This window comes from Pelophylax lessonae (assembly GCF_965119305.1).
Source record: "Pelophylax lessonae genome assembly, chromosome: 9".
NCBI classification, from domain to species: domain Eukaryota; kingdom Metazoa; phylum Chordata; class Amphibia; order Anura; family Ranidae; genus Pelophylax; species Pelophylax lessonae.
Window position 1 is genome coordinate 203569464 of NC_138776.1, and position 17499 is coordinate 203586962.

The window sequence follows — 17499 nt, forward strand, 5'->3', positions numbered from 1 at the left end:
TATCTGCAGATCATGCAGTTAGGTCCTACTCTTGTTTAAAAGCAATTCCAAGCAGCAAAGAAGATCAATCTGTGACATGCTTAAAGCGGAGTTCCGGCCACAAAATGTTTTTTTCAATAAAAATACCCCCGGGACAGTCAGGGCTAGTACATCCCACAATGGATAGCCTCTGTACTGTCCCGGTCGCACTTATCTTTGAGAAGAAATACTTACCTTGAAAATTTCTTCTCCAGCGCTGCCATCTCAGATGTGGGCAGCTGAAGCCAGCGCATCCTCTTCTGCGTCCTCTTCCGTGTCCTCTTCTCCCAGAATGCGCCTGCACCGGCCCCGCTCGTCACTTCCGGCATGCCCAGAAGCTGTTTAGCAGGGAATGAGGCGCCTGCACCGGGAGTGACGAGCAGGGCCGGTGCAGGCGCATTGATTCCTGGGAGCGATGACGTTCAGCTCCCAGGAATCAATGCAAAGAGAAGTGACGGCGCGGGCCGCGGCCGCAGAGGGAGGAAGTGGAAGAAAGGTGAGTATATTTTTCTTCAATAACAAGGTAAGTAAACAAAAAAAAAATTGTAACTATCTATTTCCTTTTCAGGTGATAAAAAGCAAGCGGATGGCCCAAAATCGATTATGTCGATTTTGTGGCCGGAACTCCGCTTTAAAGCGGTTGTATCCCCAAAATAAAAACAAAACCCTGCAGGACAATGGCATACTAGCACATTATGAAATACTTACCTTAGAATGAAGCCCCCACACGGTCGCCTGGACATCGCTGAGGGAGCTGATATGTTCCCTCGGCGTCTCTTCCTGATTCCGCGGCACCGACTCTGTGAGTGGCCGGAGCCGCGATGACGTCACTCCCGCGCATGCGCGCAGGAGTTCACTTTCCGGCAAGGAGCTCTGAAGGTCCAGCAAGATACGCCGAACCTTCAGAGCGCATGCGCCGCTGGTGTCAGCGGCTGAATGCAGAGTGAATATCTCCTAAACCGTGCAGGTTTAGGAGACATAAATTTTCCCTACAGGTAAGCCTTAGGCTTACCTGTAGGTAAAAATTAAAAAGCGGAGTATACTACCGCTTTAAGCTAGAAATTACAGTATTTGGCATTTTAAATGGTGGCAGTGCAAACTTCTTGTCACATGTTTCTCAGGCTGTGCACGCTCCCTCTCCATTCTGTACTGTGTGTGGACAAAGCTGTAATAGACACCGGGACCAGACAGTCTTTAAAACCAGTAAGGTCAGGCTTGGGTATAGGGCCATTCAGACGATGAGCATACCCCAGCTACAGAAAGCTAGCATGATGGGTTAGTGGTTAGCTTAGCACTTATGCATTGCAGCACTGGGGTCTTCGGTTTGAATCTTAACAAGGACACTACCTGCATGTAGTTTGTATATTCTTCCTGTGCATTCATGGGTTTCTCCTGGGTACTTCAGTTTCCTCCCAAACACCAAAGAAATGTTGGTAGGTTAATTGCCTCCTGTCTGTTATGGCCCTAGTATACAGCGACCTTAGATTGTAAGCTCCTTGAGGGCAGGGAATGATGTGAACATACAGTATGGAAACACTGAAAACCGTCAGTACTATGGAAGTTCCTGATATAAATTAATACAGATAACGAACTAGCTGGGCAGCCAACTGCATGAAATAAATGCCCGATCGGCAAATAATCTATCTAAGGAAGGCAAAATCCCCTCTTGTCATGGGAACACATGTGGCCCTATTGGAAGGTTACCTGTGTATTATTTTTCTAGTGACGCTCAGACTGTTGGATTTTCGCTTGCTTTGCTGCCCCTGAACTGCAAAGCCCCCATAAAATCAGTGGGATTTTATGGGGGCTTTGTCTGTTGACATCTGCCCTAAGAAAGTCAGTACTCCTTATATAATACTGATCTACCAGGGTAGAGCCTCGGAAATGAAAGTAGCTAAATTTTACCAGAATTGGGTCGCTAAGAAAGGAAAATGAAGTCCTTATTATTAATCGGCTCCAGTTTCCAAGATACAGCTTCAGGTCAAAATTGCATCAAAATAATTCAAAATGACGTGGGGGATGTGTGATTATGCTCCATAACTTTTCTGCAAAATGTTCTATAGCAATGAGAATGGTGCCACACCAATCCATTATACATTTATCTTTTTTTGACACTAATAACATAACGTTCCACTCATTTATTGTTTTTTCATGTAACATTTTCATGCTCCCTGCACACCAATTGGACTGCGAAAGGCATGGACTTTTTCTTCTTGTTTAACCAATGAGGCAGATAGGTTGCACGTGTAATGCAACAATAATTAGGGGCCAAACTCTTGTCCTGTTTTTAATGCAAACTGTTAGACAGGGCAATTCGGTTGATAGCAGACTGGTTGGTTAGTTGAGCTGGAAATTTTCTTTGGTTTAGTTTTGCATGCATTGCCCTTCCATGTGCCCCTTGCTGTGAAAGCCAGTTATAGATGGGGGCAGGGGCCATTTGTTTGTTACTGATGTAATATTGGTAAGGGGTACACACTGGATACCTTCGCTGCCTTTGTGCTATGGGCTGGGTGTCCAGTGTGCCCCTTTGCCTTTTAAGGAGGATTGGGCTACCTCCAGGCTCACCTGCCCTCCATCTATTAGAATGCATGTGCTTCCATTGTGGAGGCTCTAATAAATTTCTAAGAGTTAGGTCTGCGGATAATACTGGGGTGCCTTGGAGCGGCTCTGCAGCTTACGCATGGATTTGCAAATGTGTGCAAACCAAACCCCTGTTTTTAACGCAAACTGTTAGACAAAATAATACGGTTGGTAGCATTCTGGTTGGTGAATTGAGCTGGGAATTTTCTTTGGTTTTGTTTTGCAACCCTTGCCCTGATTCCCCCATTTTCCATCCAAAATATAGGTGGTATGCCTTGCCTATGCTGTATTACTGCACTTTTGAGATGCAAATGTAGCAGAAGTTATCTGCGTGATTTTCAGTTTCGAGGCAGCTTCGCTTCGGAGGAAAAATATCACGCAACTGTTCCTTGGAAGTGTTAGGCAATGACTCTTTCACAAGCCACCAAATGTACCAGCATGATGTGTAGATCTGACCAAGACAAACGTACCTTGCAATAAAAGAACAATGAATTACAGTTAAGTAATAATCTTTAGTCTCAAAGTGAAGATCAATTTATACACTTCCATGTGGTACCATTTTCTTTGTTCTACTCTACTTTGTGAAGTTAACGAGGCATTATGATCATCGATCACCTCCCTCCCTCGTAGGCAAATATACTCACCCGTGTATAAATCTTTGTGAAATATCCTGAAAACTTTAGCCAACCAACACCTTTTATCACCTGTTTTCAAATTCATCTAATCAAAATATGTAAGAGCTAGCACATTTTATCTCGGAGGTCGATAATTACCCAAAATTTGTAGACCAATTTGTTTTGAGTCAGTGGTTCATCACGACAGCCAAGGATTCTTTTATTTTCAGAAGGAAAGGTAAGCACAGTCTAGAATATCTTCAATATTAGAGATGCAGAACATACGGGGGTTCACATCTCTTTCACTTTGTTTATAAAATTCCTATAAAGGAGATGAAGGCAGAGCGTTTTTTTTTATTTTTTACCCTAATGCATTCTATGCATTCAGATAAAAAGCCTTCTGTGTGCAGCAGCCCACCTAATACTTACCTGAGGTCCCTCTCTGTCCAGTGATGTCCACGAGGTTGGTTGATTGGTTGAGACACAGTGCCATTGGCTCCCACTGCTGTCAATCAGTCAGCTAGCCAATTGAGGGAGAAAGGGGTGGGACTGAGTCGGGGGTCTGTGTCTGAATGGACACAGGTAGCTGTGACTCGGCTCGGGTGCCCCCACAGCAAGCTGCTTGCTGTGGGGGCACTGAACAGGAGGGAGGGGCCAGGATCACAGAAGGGGGACCCTAGAATAGGAGGATCCAGGGTGGTCTGTGCAAATCCACTGCAACCGAGCAGGTGCAAATCCACTACAACAGAGAAGGTAAGTATAACCTCTTTATTATTTTTATAGGAAAAAAAACAAGACTTTACAATCACTTTAATAGGTAAGGAAACTTACAAGGAGAAGTTCTTAGGCTGGCCATAGACGGTTCAAATCTCAGCAGGAACCGGCTGAGATTAGAACCAGCTTATTAGTGCCCATCAGTGCAGCCTATCTGTGCCCATTAGTGTCCATAAGTGCAGTTTCATCAGTGTCCATATGTGCACTCTCCACAATGCCCATGTGTGCAGCAGAGATCGTTAGGAGACACCAGCCAGATGACAGAGCGGGGATCTCCCGCTGTGACCGCTGTGACCAATCTTGTATGTGAATGGCTGGTCGCTGTAAAGTCCTTGAGCCTCCTGGACTGACATTGGACCAGTGTGCTGTCAATCACAAAGCCTGTCATTCTCCTTTAACATAAAAAGGGGTAACTATCCATAGAAAAATGGAAATAAGTCATCTAAACCTTAATCCAAACATTTCCCAAAGTCATTTAAATTATCTAAAGCAGGCTATAGTCATTTCGATTCTCCTGCTGAACCGGCCGAGATTAAAACCATGTATGGGCAGGCTTAAGGTACCAAGTTAATCGGTCGATAAACTTTGGTACAACCAGCCTGCCGGATTTCACATGTGATTATCACTAGTGGCTAATCTAGCTGCTAGCAATAATCACTGTCTTCTCCCTGTGGGTGCAGGAAAGAAATGGTTGCAGGAAAAAAAAATTTGCACAGTGTATAGACTGTATCACCCTTTTGCCCCTAGTCCCTGAACAGGACTAGCTCACACTTCCCTGTGAAAGCTAATTCCACTGACGACTTCTTTTTTTAAATCTGATCATTTTTATTGAAGAAAAAACAATTTAACAATGCAGACAGACAGCAAAAAACCTTGAAAACAAAAATAACTTAACACATAACAGTATACAGCTTGAAGCCATGAAACCTAGGCACCATTATATAGCAAGCATGTAGACATAATCAAAGCACACTATCCGTAAGGACAGTACAGTATCAGAGGCAGCACCCATGGCAAAATCACCCATGTGCACCGTGCATTAAATGATGCCTGATGCAAGAACACTCAAGAGGACGGAATGACCTCTAAGACCAGCCCTATAACAGTCATAGTTCCCCACCACATCCATATGTCAACCTCACGCAGTAGAATAGTGGTTGCAAGATAAACAAGGGGTCCAATTAAACTACCATGGTAAGTAGAGGTTTGGTTCTCGCCAAATCCAGAGAGCGATGGATATACTGGCTCCCAGGAATAATAGGGAAACCAAAAAAAAAAAAAAAAATGGACTGCCTATCAGTGCCTCCACCGTACAGAAGTAGTAAAAGGAATATAGCGCCATCACTTCAAGGTTGGTGACCGATCACCGATCCCCCACCTACCCTGTCAATGTACAATAACCACCCATGCTATCAGTGCAATCAGGAAGATGTAACTACTCCACCCAATATTCTATTAGAGACCAAGTGGACCGGTGTCAAGCCACTCCGCCCAAATACGCTTAAATTTTAGTGGGTTCCCTCTATATTTATAAGTAAGGTTTTCTCTCATTTAAACTTAATTATGCCATCTTCACCACGTCTGGATGCCTAATTGCATTGAGTTGCTGCCATGTGATTGACTGATTAGCAATGTATGTTACCAAGCAATTGAACCGGTGTACCTAATAAAGTGGCTGATGAGTGTATGCTCTTTTGCAATTTTGCTTTAAAGCCTCGTACACACGCAACGATTATCGGCCGACCGATCGTCCGACTTTTGTCCAAGTTGTGTTTTGTTGGTTGGAATGTGCCTAGACTGCACACGAATTTTCTCGGCCAACAAAATTCTACTTCAGAAGTGATTTCATGTGTTGGTTTGTTTTCTTTGTGTTCTTTCTTCACTGAGCATGCCCAGACTTGCTCATCAGATTTTTCCCTGTCGAAATCTGAACTGACTGCACGAAAATCGGCCGTTCTGTTGACGGCCAACAAAAATTTTATAGCCTGCACACCAGATTTTTTTCGGCCGAAAAGTCGGAGTTGGTTGTCGTAAGCATCATACTAACAAGCCGAAAATCAGCCGATCGGACGTTGGCTGAAAATTCCCTGCCAACTTTCGACGCGTGTGTACGAGGCATTACATTCAAAGTAATCCGGTGCCGATGGTCGCTTTGTCAAGTCTCACAAGGACTCTGTTGGCAAGATATGGAATTCCTTATCTTTATACATGTTGTGGGGAAGACTCTTCAGCATGACAGCCCAATGCTTTTTATTTTATTATTTATAAGACTTACTTCTTTGCTGAATGGTGGTAATCGCAGCTAGGGAATCTTATTTTATTTCCCGCCCTATGAGGATACTTTGTATTGTAACTCTGTTATCCCTTTATTTCTTTGCAGGGGATATTGTCAGACATCACCAGGGTGACACGACTCCATGGATTTGACCCGGTATGGCTGGTCCTGGTGGTCGGGGTCATTATGTTTACGCTGGGCTTCGCTGGATGTGTAGGAGCTCTCCGGGAAAACATCTGCCTCCTGAAATTTGTAAGCTGGCCTTCCTTGCATACACCTGAAGTTATTTCATCATCTTACATATCATCCAATAAGCTTACAGATTCTTCCAATAAGCTTTAGGTCCCTTTCACAATTGCGGACCGTTCAGATCCGCCTGTCAGTTTTTCAGGCGCATCTGTACAGATGCCCCATGCATCCCTATGGGGCAGCGGATGTCAGCGGAGGCATGTCCGCTGACATCCGATCCGTCAAATCCAGACGGATGGAAACCCTATTTTCCATCCGTCTGGTGGATCTGTTCTCATCCGATTCCCCCATAGAGGACAGCGGGGATCTGACACCTCTTGTCTCCACACACAGAGCGGAGACAGAGCTGTCATCCACCTTCTCAGCAGGGATCGCCGGAGTCTGCCGACGGAGCGGACATGTGTGAAAGGGGCCTTAATGGAACATTTTTTTCTTCTTGATAGTGGAAGGGGTTGTTATTTTCACCAAGTTCTTATGTTTAAACCATAAACTATTTTAATTAGCTCCTCCATAAGATATTCATTTTTTGTTTGGAAAATTGCACTTATCTTTTCAGGGTGCACATAAATGAATGGTTTTCAGTGTCTTAAAAGGCCCCATGTCACACAAAGGATCCAATCCGATCCACCTTTCAGTTTCTCAGGAGGACCTGATTGAGTGGTCCATTCACCCCTATGGACTGGTTGGTGTAAATGGCTTGTGTCCGTTTACACACGTCTACCTCCAAACTGATCCGGTCGACTAAATAAAAATAAAACCGAAGGGGATCCGTCCCCCTACATCTAGGCCAGTGGTTCTCAACTCCTGTCCTCGGGACCGACTAACAGGCCAGATTTTAGGTTTTACCTTATGGAGATACACACCAGAATACTGCAATCACTGAGCAGCAAATTAGATCACCTGTGATGTATTTCAGTTATCTTGCAAACCTGGCCTGTTAGTGGGTCCTGACAACAGGAGCTGAGAACCACTGATCTAGGCGGATCTGATCGGAGACCAAATATATAAAAGTAGGTGCTATAACCTCCAGTATTATAATGCTGCTTTATCACTTGTGCTCTGGCAGAAGCAGCTGACCCCTTATCCACACAATCTGTATAAGGGAATAAAAGCCAGAAATCTGGTGTATATTATGCAATCTTGTGTTTATTGGTGGGTAATAAATGATAGCTACACATCTCAACGCATTTCAGCCAAACTGGCTTTTCTTTGCTTATACAGATCTTCTCCATCTCTTACTGCAGTATTTACTATTATGTGCCCCTAACATTGTTCTATACTTTCCCTCCAAAGTGTACGTTATAGAGGTGATTGGAGGGGATTCTGTAGTCCGAACACACTTTCTGTTCTGGTGCGACAATGCCGCTTTCCCATAGCTATAGTACAGTGAATGAGTTTTGTCTCATTACCAACAGGATCACCAGATGAAAATAGCCAAGTGGTTGTGCTGTGGTCCTTTTGACATCAATAGACAAGCTTGACAGGGGTTACGGTCTGTCACTCTCCAAGCCGAGTTAAATTTGCTATGGCTGTGAAGCAAAGCTTGACGTGCATTTGAATTCAGCCCCTTTACTCTGATACCCCTAAGTAAAATCTAGTGGAACCAACTGCCTTCAGAAGTCACCAAATTAGTAAATACACCTGTGTGTTATGTAATCAAAGTATAAATACAGCTGTTCTGTGAAGCCCTCAGAGGTTTGTTAGAGAACCTTGGTGAACAAACAGCATCATGACAGGTCAGGGATAAAGTTTTGAAGAAGTTTAAAGCAGGGTTAGGTTATAAAAAAAAAAAAAAAATCCCCAGCTTTGAACATCTTGCGGAGCACTGTTCAAGCCATCATCCCACAATGGAAAGAGTATGGCACAACTGCAAACCTACCAAGACATGGCTGTCCACCTAAACGGACAGGCCGGGCAAGGAGAACATTAATCAGAGAAGCAGCCAACAGGCCCATGGTAACGCTGGAGGAGCTGCAGAGATCCCCAGGACAAGTATTAGTCGTCCACTCCACAATTCTAGTCATTATGGAAGAGTGGCAAGAAGAAAGCCATTGTTGAAAGAAGCCATGTGGGTGACACAGCAAACGTGAAAAAAGAGGGATTTTCCACCGGATCAACCATAGTAGTTTGGCAATTACAAACCTGGTATTTCCATTGCCCTAATGCACCTTATCATCAAATTCACCACAAGGAAAATTGATGCAGTCCCATGACTAAATAAATTGTATCAAAAAGATTGGAGATAGGGGACCTCCCAGATAGTCACAGAGGGACACAAAGGTTTACAAAAAAGGAACTTTATTAAAGAGAACAATTGAAAAAATCGCACCAATATGACCTTCACCAGAAAATATAAAAGGACAACGTTGTCATGAAAAACTAGGATAGGGCAGCTGCGCATACGTTACCCTCCGCATTCATACATACATCCGGCATTAGTGGGCTCATATGAGCAGTCCTGTACAAGTGTAATACACCTGTAAAAATAACAGATGCCGACAAAGGTTAATCCTATTAGGCCACTGTGGGTTAGGGCAAGCATGTGCGAAGTGAAAATGACAGTCCACCCTTAAACTGGCTATATTGGAGCTTGGTTGGCAGCACTAGCCGATAATCGGATATAAGTCACTGATTCAGAGCATAGTTCATATGTAGCCTGGTAGGGCATGTATTATGGGGGAGATGTGTTGCATAAAAGTTCCAGCAGATAAATTGGGATGAATGTCTCACCGTTTTTTGGACATCTCTGACCCCACTAGTTGCTCTTAAGGGTCGGCTTCTCAGTGTCTGTACGTGGCGCTATGTCTGGTTGAAAGTCCCGCCACCTCAGGTAACTCCATGGTCTCAGCCAGCTAAATGGGTGTGCATCTGTCAGGTCCCATCCGATAAGATCTTGGTGACTGACCAACAAAACATGTCAGCGTTCTGTCATCACATATGTTGACCTATCGGATGGGACCTGACGGATGCACACCCTTTTAGCTGGCTGAGACCTTGAAGTTACCTGAGGTGGCGGGACTTTCAACCCCTGGCTGAGGCGATGAAGTACCCGCTATTCACAGATGCTCTCTGTAACGAGACCCTTGCTCGCTCGCTTCCGCTCTCCCAACACTCCTCTGTTTCTAGTGAGTCAGCTTGCAGATGGTTCGCTCATCCAAGGCTCCAGGATCCGAACTACAGCTATGTGCCGTTCGGAATCCATTAGAACAAACACCAGGCAGGCTGTATGTAAGTTCAAACAGGAAAACCTTTATTGGAAGTACACAACACACTTTTATACAGAATTTGGAAAATCCCGCCCCCAACAACCGTTTTCCTATTGGTCAATTGTACAGTACATGTAGTCCTCCTTCAGGTCCTCCTTAGCCATGCAAATGAGGACTTGAAAATGAGTCAGCAGGGATTGGTCCGATAGCTTGATTAGAAGGACTGTTATGTGTAATGAGACAGAACAATGTGAGGTCATTAACATGTAACAATGGAACAGACAGGTAAACTTCATCACAATACACATTCCCTCCCAATACACAAACAATAGGGAAGTCTGCGAATGAAAGTCTTTGTGTCTCTCTCACAGCCAAGCATGAAATACACTGTGTAAGGTGGTATTAAATCTTCATATTTCTATATGAAGATTTTGCTGACAAATATTTAAGCAATCCAAACCATTACTTATCTGTCTTTCACTCATAGTGACGGTTAGTACCGTCACACTCTCCATCCAATCTTACATAGTAGTTGAGGTTGAATAAGACAATAGTCCATCCAGTTCAACCTGTGTAGGCACACGTGGCCGTAATCATCTCTCATATCCCAATCTGAAAGAGCTTGAACTATTTTGCATAGAAGATTGGGCAAAACTGTCATCCTCTAGATGTGCAAAGCTGGTAGAGACATCTCCAAAAAGACTTATAGCTGTAATTGCAGTGAAAGATGGTTCTACAAAGTATTGATTCAGGGGGGCTAATACAAATGCACGCCACACTTTACTTGTAAAAAAAATTTGGAAAACCATTTATCATTTTCCTTCCACTTCACATTTATGTGCCACTTTGTTTTGGTCTATCACATACGATCCCAATAAAATACATCTATGTTTTTGGTTGGAACATGACAAAGTGTGGAAAATTTCAAGGGATGTGAATACTTTTTTAAGGCACTGAAGTTGCATTAATAACCGCAAAAATGTCAGCTCAGTGTGGGCTTTGGGGTCCCATAAATGCTGGTCTGTCCCCTGCCTAATCTCAAAGCTGATAAATGATGCTCTGCTGGGCTGCTGGAGGAGGGGGAAACTGTCCATGAACAAAGTCTTCTTTCATATAATCCAGACAGATACTTTGTTGTATGACAGTTATCTGTTATCAGCATTGAGCTACACTCAATCTCAGCCTGACACTGTCTAAAGTATTGTTCTCCATTTAACAACTGCCAAAGTAAGGCATTTGCCATATACAGCACTTTGGAGTGCATTGTTGGGAATGAGTTCACTGACTTGCATTGTTAAAAGGAACAGTTCATCAAACCTAATGTGGTTAATGAGAAAATGTCACTTCTACTATGTACATATTGAATTACTAATTATAACCACTTCTGGACCGGAAGATTTTCCCCCCTTAATCACCAGGCCATATTTTGCGATTCGGCACTGCGTTACTTTAACGGACAATTGTGCGGTCGTGCGACGCTGTACTTGAACAAAATAGATTTTTCCCACAAATAGAGCTTTTTTTTGGTGGTATTTGATCACATGTGCGATTTTTATTTTTTGCACTATAAACAAAAAAAGAGCGACAATTCTGGGAAAAAAAACAATATTTTTCATTTTCTGCTATATAACATTCTGGAAAAAAAAAATAAAAAATATAAATTTTTTAACATTTTAGGCCAATTTATTTTTCGCTACGTTTTTGGTAAAAAAAAATCGCAATAAGCGTATTTTGATTGGTTTGCGCAAAAGTTATTGCGTTTACTAACTACGGGAAAGGTTTATGTCATTTTTATTGTTTTCTTTTTTTACTAGTAATGGTGGCGATCTGCGATTTTTAGCGGGACTGCGACATTGCGGCGGACAGATCGGACCCCTAACTGACACTTTTGGGGGGACCAGTGACATTACTACAGTAATCAGTGCTAAAAATATGCACTGTTACTGTAAGAAGACACTGGCAGGGAAGGGGTTAGCATTGTGGGTGATCAATGTGAGCCTATGGGAGTGATTCTAACTGTGGGGGGTGTGGCTTCTGAAATGACCATAGAGACATGTAATCCTATATAGCAGGATCACAGGGGCTCTATGATCATTCCAGGGAGAAGAACGGTCAGCTGTGTCTTAGCGGGGATTGATCCCCGCTGTTAGGCGGCAATCGGAGCCACCTGACCCGTGCATCGCCTTCCCCGCTGCCGCCTGACCCGTGCATCAGCTTCCGCGCTCGCCACCTAGTTGCCTCCCAGCGACCGACGTAACCCTACGTCGGTTTGCCTAGGAGAGCCAAAAGGCGGCCTGTGATCGGCAAGCTAATAAATGGAAATAAGTATTGGAAAACAGGTAATACGCATTATTCATATTCTTTACACAGAGACAATCACTTTTACAATAATATCTAACAAAGCAATAAGACTTCTTTCAAACTTGAGACGACAAATTCGTGTGACTCACATTGCAATTTTACAGTGCGACTTTTGGTGCGACTTTGATCTGACTTTACATTCTCTGGACCAAAGTCGCATCAAAAGTCAGACCAAAGTAGTGCAGGGACCTTTTCTGACGTCTCAGCAACTTCTGTAGTGTCAGTAGGAACGGCTTTCATAAAAATACATTGAATTTCACATGTCCTGCGACTTGGGGTCTCGCAAGTGGGATCCCACGTCGCACAAGTGTGAAAAGGAGCCTAAGGGGGTTACATGTTCCCCTAATTGCATTGGCCACTATGTGAAAATTCATAATTTTTACTTTTGTTGTGTATCTTTTTTTTCTCTAGTTCTGTGGTGCCATTGTGCTCATCTTTTTCATGGAGCTGGCCGTAGCAGTATTGGCTTTCCTTTTCCAAGACTGGGTGAGAGACCGAGCCAAAGAATTTTTTGAAAACAACATCAGAGCTTATCGTGATGACATAGATCTACAGAACCTCATAGATTCCCTGCAAAAAGCGGTAAGGAAGAAGACTTTGCATAATATCTTTCAATTCGTTAATGACCCCCCCACCTCAAAGGAAAAACAACTAAAAAAAACACACCATTTTTATATTAATATAACAATGGTCAACCACGCTGGTCATACATTCAAAACAAATAAAGTGCTTAAATTATTCCTCTATACAGACGTATGCTCAAATATAACGACAAAGATAAAAAAAATAAAAGTCCCAACTATAAAACGATCCCGCGGTGCAGGTGTGGGTGCTCTCAGTTACACAAGATAAGGTGCTCAATCCACTTTGTTCAAATAATGGTGGCCCACATGGAATTGCACTCACCAGAATATCTGACCATCAATTTCTAGTATGGTCACACACGCTTGTGGGGCATGTCCCCTTTTTAAACTGGGTGTCCTGTAGTCCTGAGTTGGTCCAATGATGACGTTTCAGTGATACCACTCAGAAGAAAGATGGAAGCCTATAGTTTGGGAGGTTTATTACATTTAAAATAAGTAGTATGCTCACTTGTTTCGGTGCCTGTATACTTGGCACCCGGTGTCTACAGCATTGGTTACTCGTCGGTGCCCGTCGTATGTGACCCTGTAAATACTGGGAGTGGCTCGATCCCCTGTCTAAAGATGGCGCCTGGCGAAGCGACTTCACAATGACGCAGGCAAGCTCCATTGCCTCTGTCAGTTTGAGGAGAGGAGAGCCAATAACCAACATTTCCTTGTGATTGGACACAGCTGATCACATGGGTAAAGAGCCCCGTCATCGGCTCTTTACCATGATCAGGGTTGTGCCATGTGCCAGGGGCGCACAGCACACCTGTGTTCGCCGTTCTGCACCACCCCCCCGCAGGTGTGCAAGCGCGGTGAGACTGGGGCGACCTCATATGATGTCCCAGAACGAGAAAGCATCCCGCCTGCCATTATTTGTCTATACAGCGGGTGGGGGGTGGTTAAAGTGGAAATAAACCCTCCTAGCCTTTACAGCCAAGCCATGTTGTCCCACAAAGAGAGCATTCCGCCTGCCATCATTTGTCTGTGCAGTGGCTGGGAGGTGGTTAAAGTGGAATTAAACCCTCCTAGCCTTTACAGCCAAGGAAGCTGCTTCTCTTTGATCTGCAACTGCCATGGTCCTGCACATGTGATCAGTTATGACACCAGCCATTTGATGGTTTGACAGTGTGGTTGAGGACACAAACAAATGTGACTGTTGGCAATCTCAGTATTCCAGGAGTGTAACTGTTTTTTGAAACTCGTAAAACGATGGGTTTTATTCCGCTTTATAATTTACTACTGCTCAGGGGCCCTGGGCTTCAGCAAAATGGCAGTCTCCTGTAAGAAGAAACAGAAGCATTGCTGGAGGCAATTTACAGCACACACTCATTTTGGTGGCATAAATATCACTGTGGAATGTATGTTCCTTGCTAAAGAACTATATTTTTTTTATCAAGTTGTTATGGGTAAAGTTCCGCTTTAAACAACACAGAAGAGCTTCTATGTTACTGGTTATCAAGTTTTCAACCCACCCTTCCAGTGGCAATGAAAGTATTTTAGTGGAGCAAACATTTTCCGATTTATTTGTTGATAAAGAAGCAGCATATACTGTGATCTGTCTATAAATTACATGTAACCTTCTCAATGTGCTGAAGTCATTCTCTGTATCATTGATATGTCAGAATAGGAGTTCCTGATTCTACGGTGATGGGGTAAGGGGTACCTCTTGTCATGTGAGCCTATAGGGTCTCTCTTATGTTTTTTGGGTTTGCAAATTCTATGTCTTATTCTTGCAGAACCATTGCTGTGGTGCTCAGGGCCCAGACGACTGGAATTTGAATGAATATTTTAACTGCACTGGTGAAAATCTGAGTAGAGAGAAGTGCGGAGTGCCCTTCTCATGTTGTATTGCAGATCCTGCTGTAAGTATGTTTTTTAGCCCATTTGATCCGTTTGCAATATTGTGCTGAGAAACCACACTTAGGCTGGGTTCACACTGGTGCAAACGCAGGCATCGCATGTGATTTGCATTGCATTGCTGTGCAGGTCACATGCGATGCGAATTCAGCCATACAGTTTGTATGGCTGAGGTCACATCGCGTTCGGACCAAAATGGTACAGGAACCTTTTTTTGGTCTGCACTGGAATCTTATCGCCTGGGGGTTCATACCTAAGCAATCTGATTCCTGTACCATTTCACCATTCACACGCCGATCTGCAAACTTATCTGGGGGTGTCATGAATATACCATTGACACCCGCAGCGGTTCACAGATGTCGGCTCAATGCGGGAACTCACATAGGATTCACAGGGTTTTCAGCATCGCACCAGTGTGAACCCAGCTTTAAAGTGTTACTAAACCCACAACCGTAAAATCAGTCTGTATATGCAGTAATGCATGCTTGTTATATTCACTGTGAAACCTAAGGGGTTATACCTCGGCATTGTGTAAAAAGGCTGTTTGATCCTGTCTTCTCTGATCCTCCCCTTCTTCCACTGTCCCTAATCCATCTCCTGATAAGACCGAGCCTTTGGAGTCCCAATGCACATGCTCAGTTTGGTGTGTATTGCTTGAGAATTTTTTTTTTTTTTTTTCTTTCTTCTTGGGAGGGTGCATGTGATCAGCACAGGGCCTAGCGGCACTGTCCAGACAGAGGGACAGGGGTCCTGCAGCCACATAGGACAATCAGAGTAGAATGGAATCTCCTACAAACTTTAACCAGACACTGATAGAAGTCACAAGACTTATAGCAGTCGCTATTTTACTGCTAATGGGAAAAGGTATTTAGCAGTTTATATTTACTAAAATAATTGCATTCCCATGTTCTGTGTACTGTGGGGGACCAGATATAGTGAATGCGGGTTCTGGGTTTATCTGCATCATGTGGCTGTGCAGCTGAATGTTAAAAATGTAATTCAGCACATCGATTTTTTGTTTAAGGACATCTTTGTCTTTTTATAAATCTCTCACCTCAATAAAAGCCACATTGCTGTTACTGGATATGTATTACCCTAAGTGGCAAGGGCTACCATGAGTGTAAACCAGCTTTAGGGATAAAAGGACCAAACTGTCCACGTAGGTTGTGCACACAGCCCCAACTTTGAAATGTAAAGGTTGGGTAGGGCCACACAGTGAGGACCTCGGAAGTAGAGCTAAAAGGTAATATGTAGCTTTTGCTTTGGAGAAGTTGGAGCGGGTGGAGGTTTAAGGGCCCTTTCACACGATCGGACTGATCGGGTCTACCGGTCTGTTTTTCAGGCGGACCCAATCGGGGGACCCATTCTCCTCCTCCTATGGGAAGGTAGATGTCAGAGGACATGTGTACACTGGCACCTGCCTGGCATCTGATTCAACAAGATCTGCTAAAAACAGAATTATGGCAATACTTTCGCCATCTGTCCAGTGAGTCGGATCGCATGACAAGCTGTCCATAGAGGAGAGCAGAACTCTGACATGTCTGTCTCTGCTCAGTGAGCCGAGACGAACCTGTCATCCTCCTGCTCAGCGGGGATCAACGGAGCGATCCCTGCTGAGCAAGTGTAGTCCGTCAAAACGGATCCGCCCCATGTGAAAGAGGCCTAAAGGACAACTTTACTAAACCTAAATGGCAGCTTATCACATGGTTTCACCAGCAACCAACAGCAGCTTTCCAATATTTCCATCGTCAGTTTCACAGTGGACACAGTTGGGGTCTGCACAGGGGTGACTCAGCCTATTCAATGTAAATACTATTTTTCCCCATACAGCCCTCCCATAGACACGAATGACTGTGGGTTGCTGTTCTCTGGTTAAAGGCAGTGCTATTATAAACCCCAGTACAGCATACAGGTGTATGCAAAAAAAAATAGAAAACTTTCTATTTCTTTTTATATATACCTGTAGGCTCTACTCAAGGTTACGATAGCACTGCCATATACCTAAGTACAGCAGCACAGGGCCATTTATGTCTATGGTAGCTTCTCTGCTGCACTTGGGCTGGGTTTTCCTCCCTGTTTTTTTTTTTTTTTTAACAGAGCTTTTACTATAAAAAAAAAAAAATAAAAAAAAATAAACCTGCAAGACAAAGGCATAATGAGCTAGTATGCATCGAATACTAGCCCATTATGTTTAACTTGCCTTAAAACTAAGCCCCGACACGGACCCCCGGACATCGATGTGGGCGCTGCCATGATCCCTCGTCGTCTCTTCCGGGTTCGGCGGCTCCGGCGCGCTGATTGGCCGGAAGAGACGGCTCCAGCGCGCTGATTGGCCGGAGCCGCGATGACGCATGCGCGCGGGAGTGATTTTTCCGGCAAGCTCCCGGCAAGTTAATTGAAGGTCCCCCCGGACCTTCAGAGCGTGCCGGTTTAGGAGATATTATTTGTACCTACAGGTAAGCCTTATTATAGGCTTACCTGTAGGTAAAAGTGTCAAAAAGCGGGATACAACCGCTTTAAGTGGATGTAAACCCCAATCAAAAAATTTGACCTGAACACATATGTCTGTAGTGTTTACTTATCTCTCTCCAAAACCCTAAGTCCCCTGTCTTTCTGCTGCTCTGTTCCTCGGTTATCAGCATGATAACTTCTGACAAGTTCTCTGACACAGGAGATAAAAGCAGCTGAAAATGTGTGTCGAGGTGGCTGCATAGATATAGATTAGCAGAGAGCTGGTCTATTCACAGCTCAGCTCTGTGTGTTTGTCTTCCTCTGCCTATGTGGAGGGGGGTGTGTGCCTTTCCTCCAATTAGCTGTCTCACAGTGTATGCCAAAACTCAACACCCATTGCTGGAACAGAAAGAAAGAATTCTAATAGGGTGTTCACTTTCGTAGGGAGATTTGTTTAATCTCTGTGTATCATCTGAGGCTGTTTA

The 17499-nt window shown here is 43.9% G+C and overlaps 1 protein-coding gene across 1 annotated transcript in view; it reads left to right on the forward strand.

Annotated features, from left to right (window-relative positions):
* The window catches only part of TSPAN14 (tetraspanin 14), a 129372-nt gene that overhangs the window by 97690 nt on the left and 14183 nt on the right, over window positions 1–17499 (forward strand). Inside the window, exons 4-6 of the mRNA XM_082268021.1 lie at window positions 6367–6513; window positions 12489–12659; window positions 14443–14568. Coding sequence (XP_082124147.1) covers window positions 6367–6513; window positions 12489–12659; window positions 14443–14568 — 444 coding nt within the window. The remainder of the gene's footprint in view (window positions 1–6366; window positions 6514–12488; window positions 12660–14442; window positions 14569–17499) is intronic.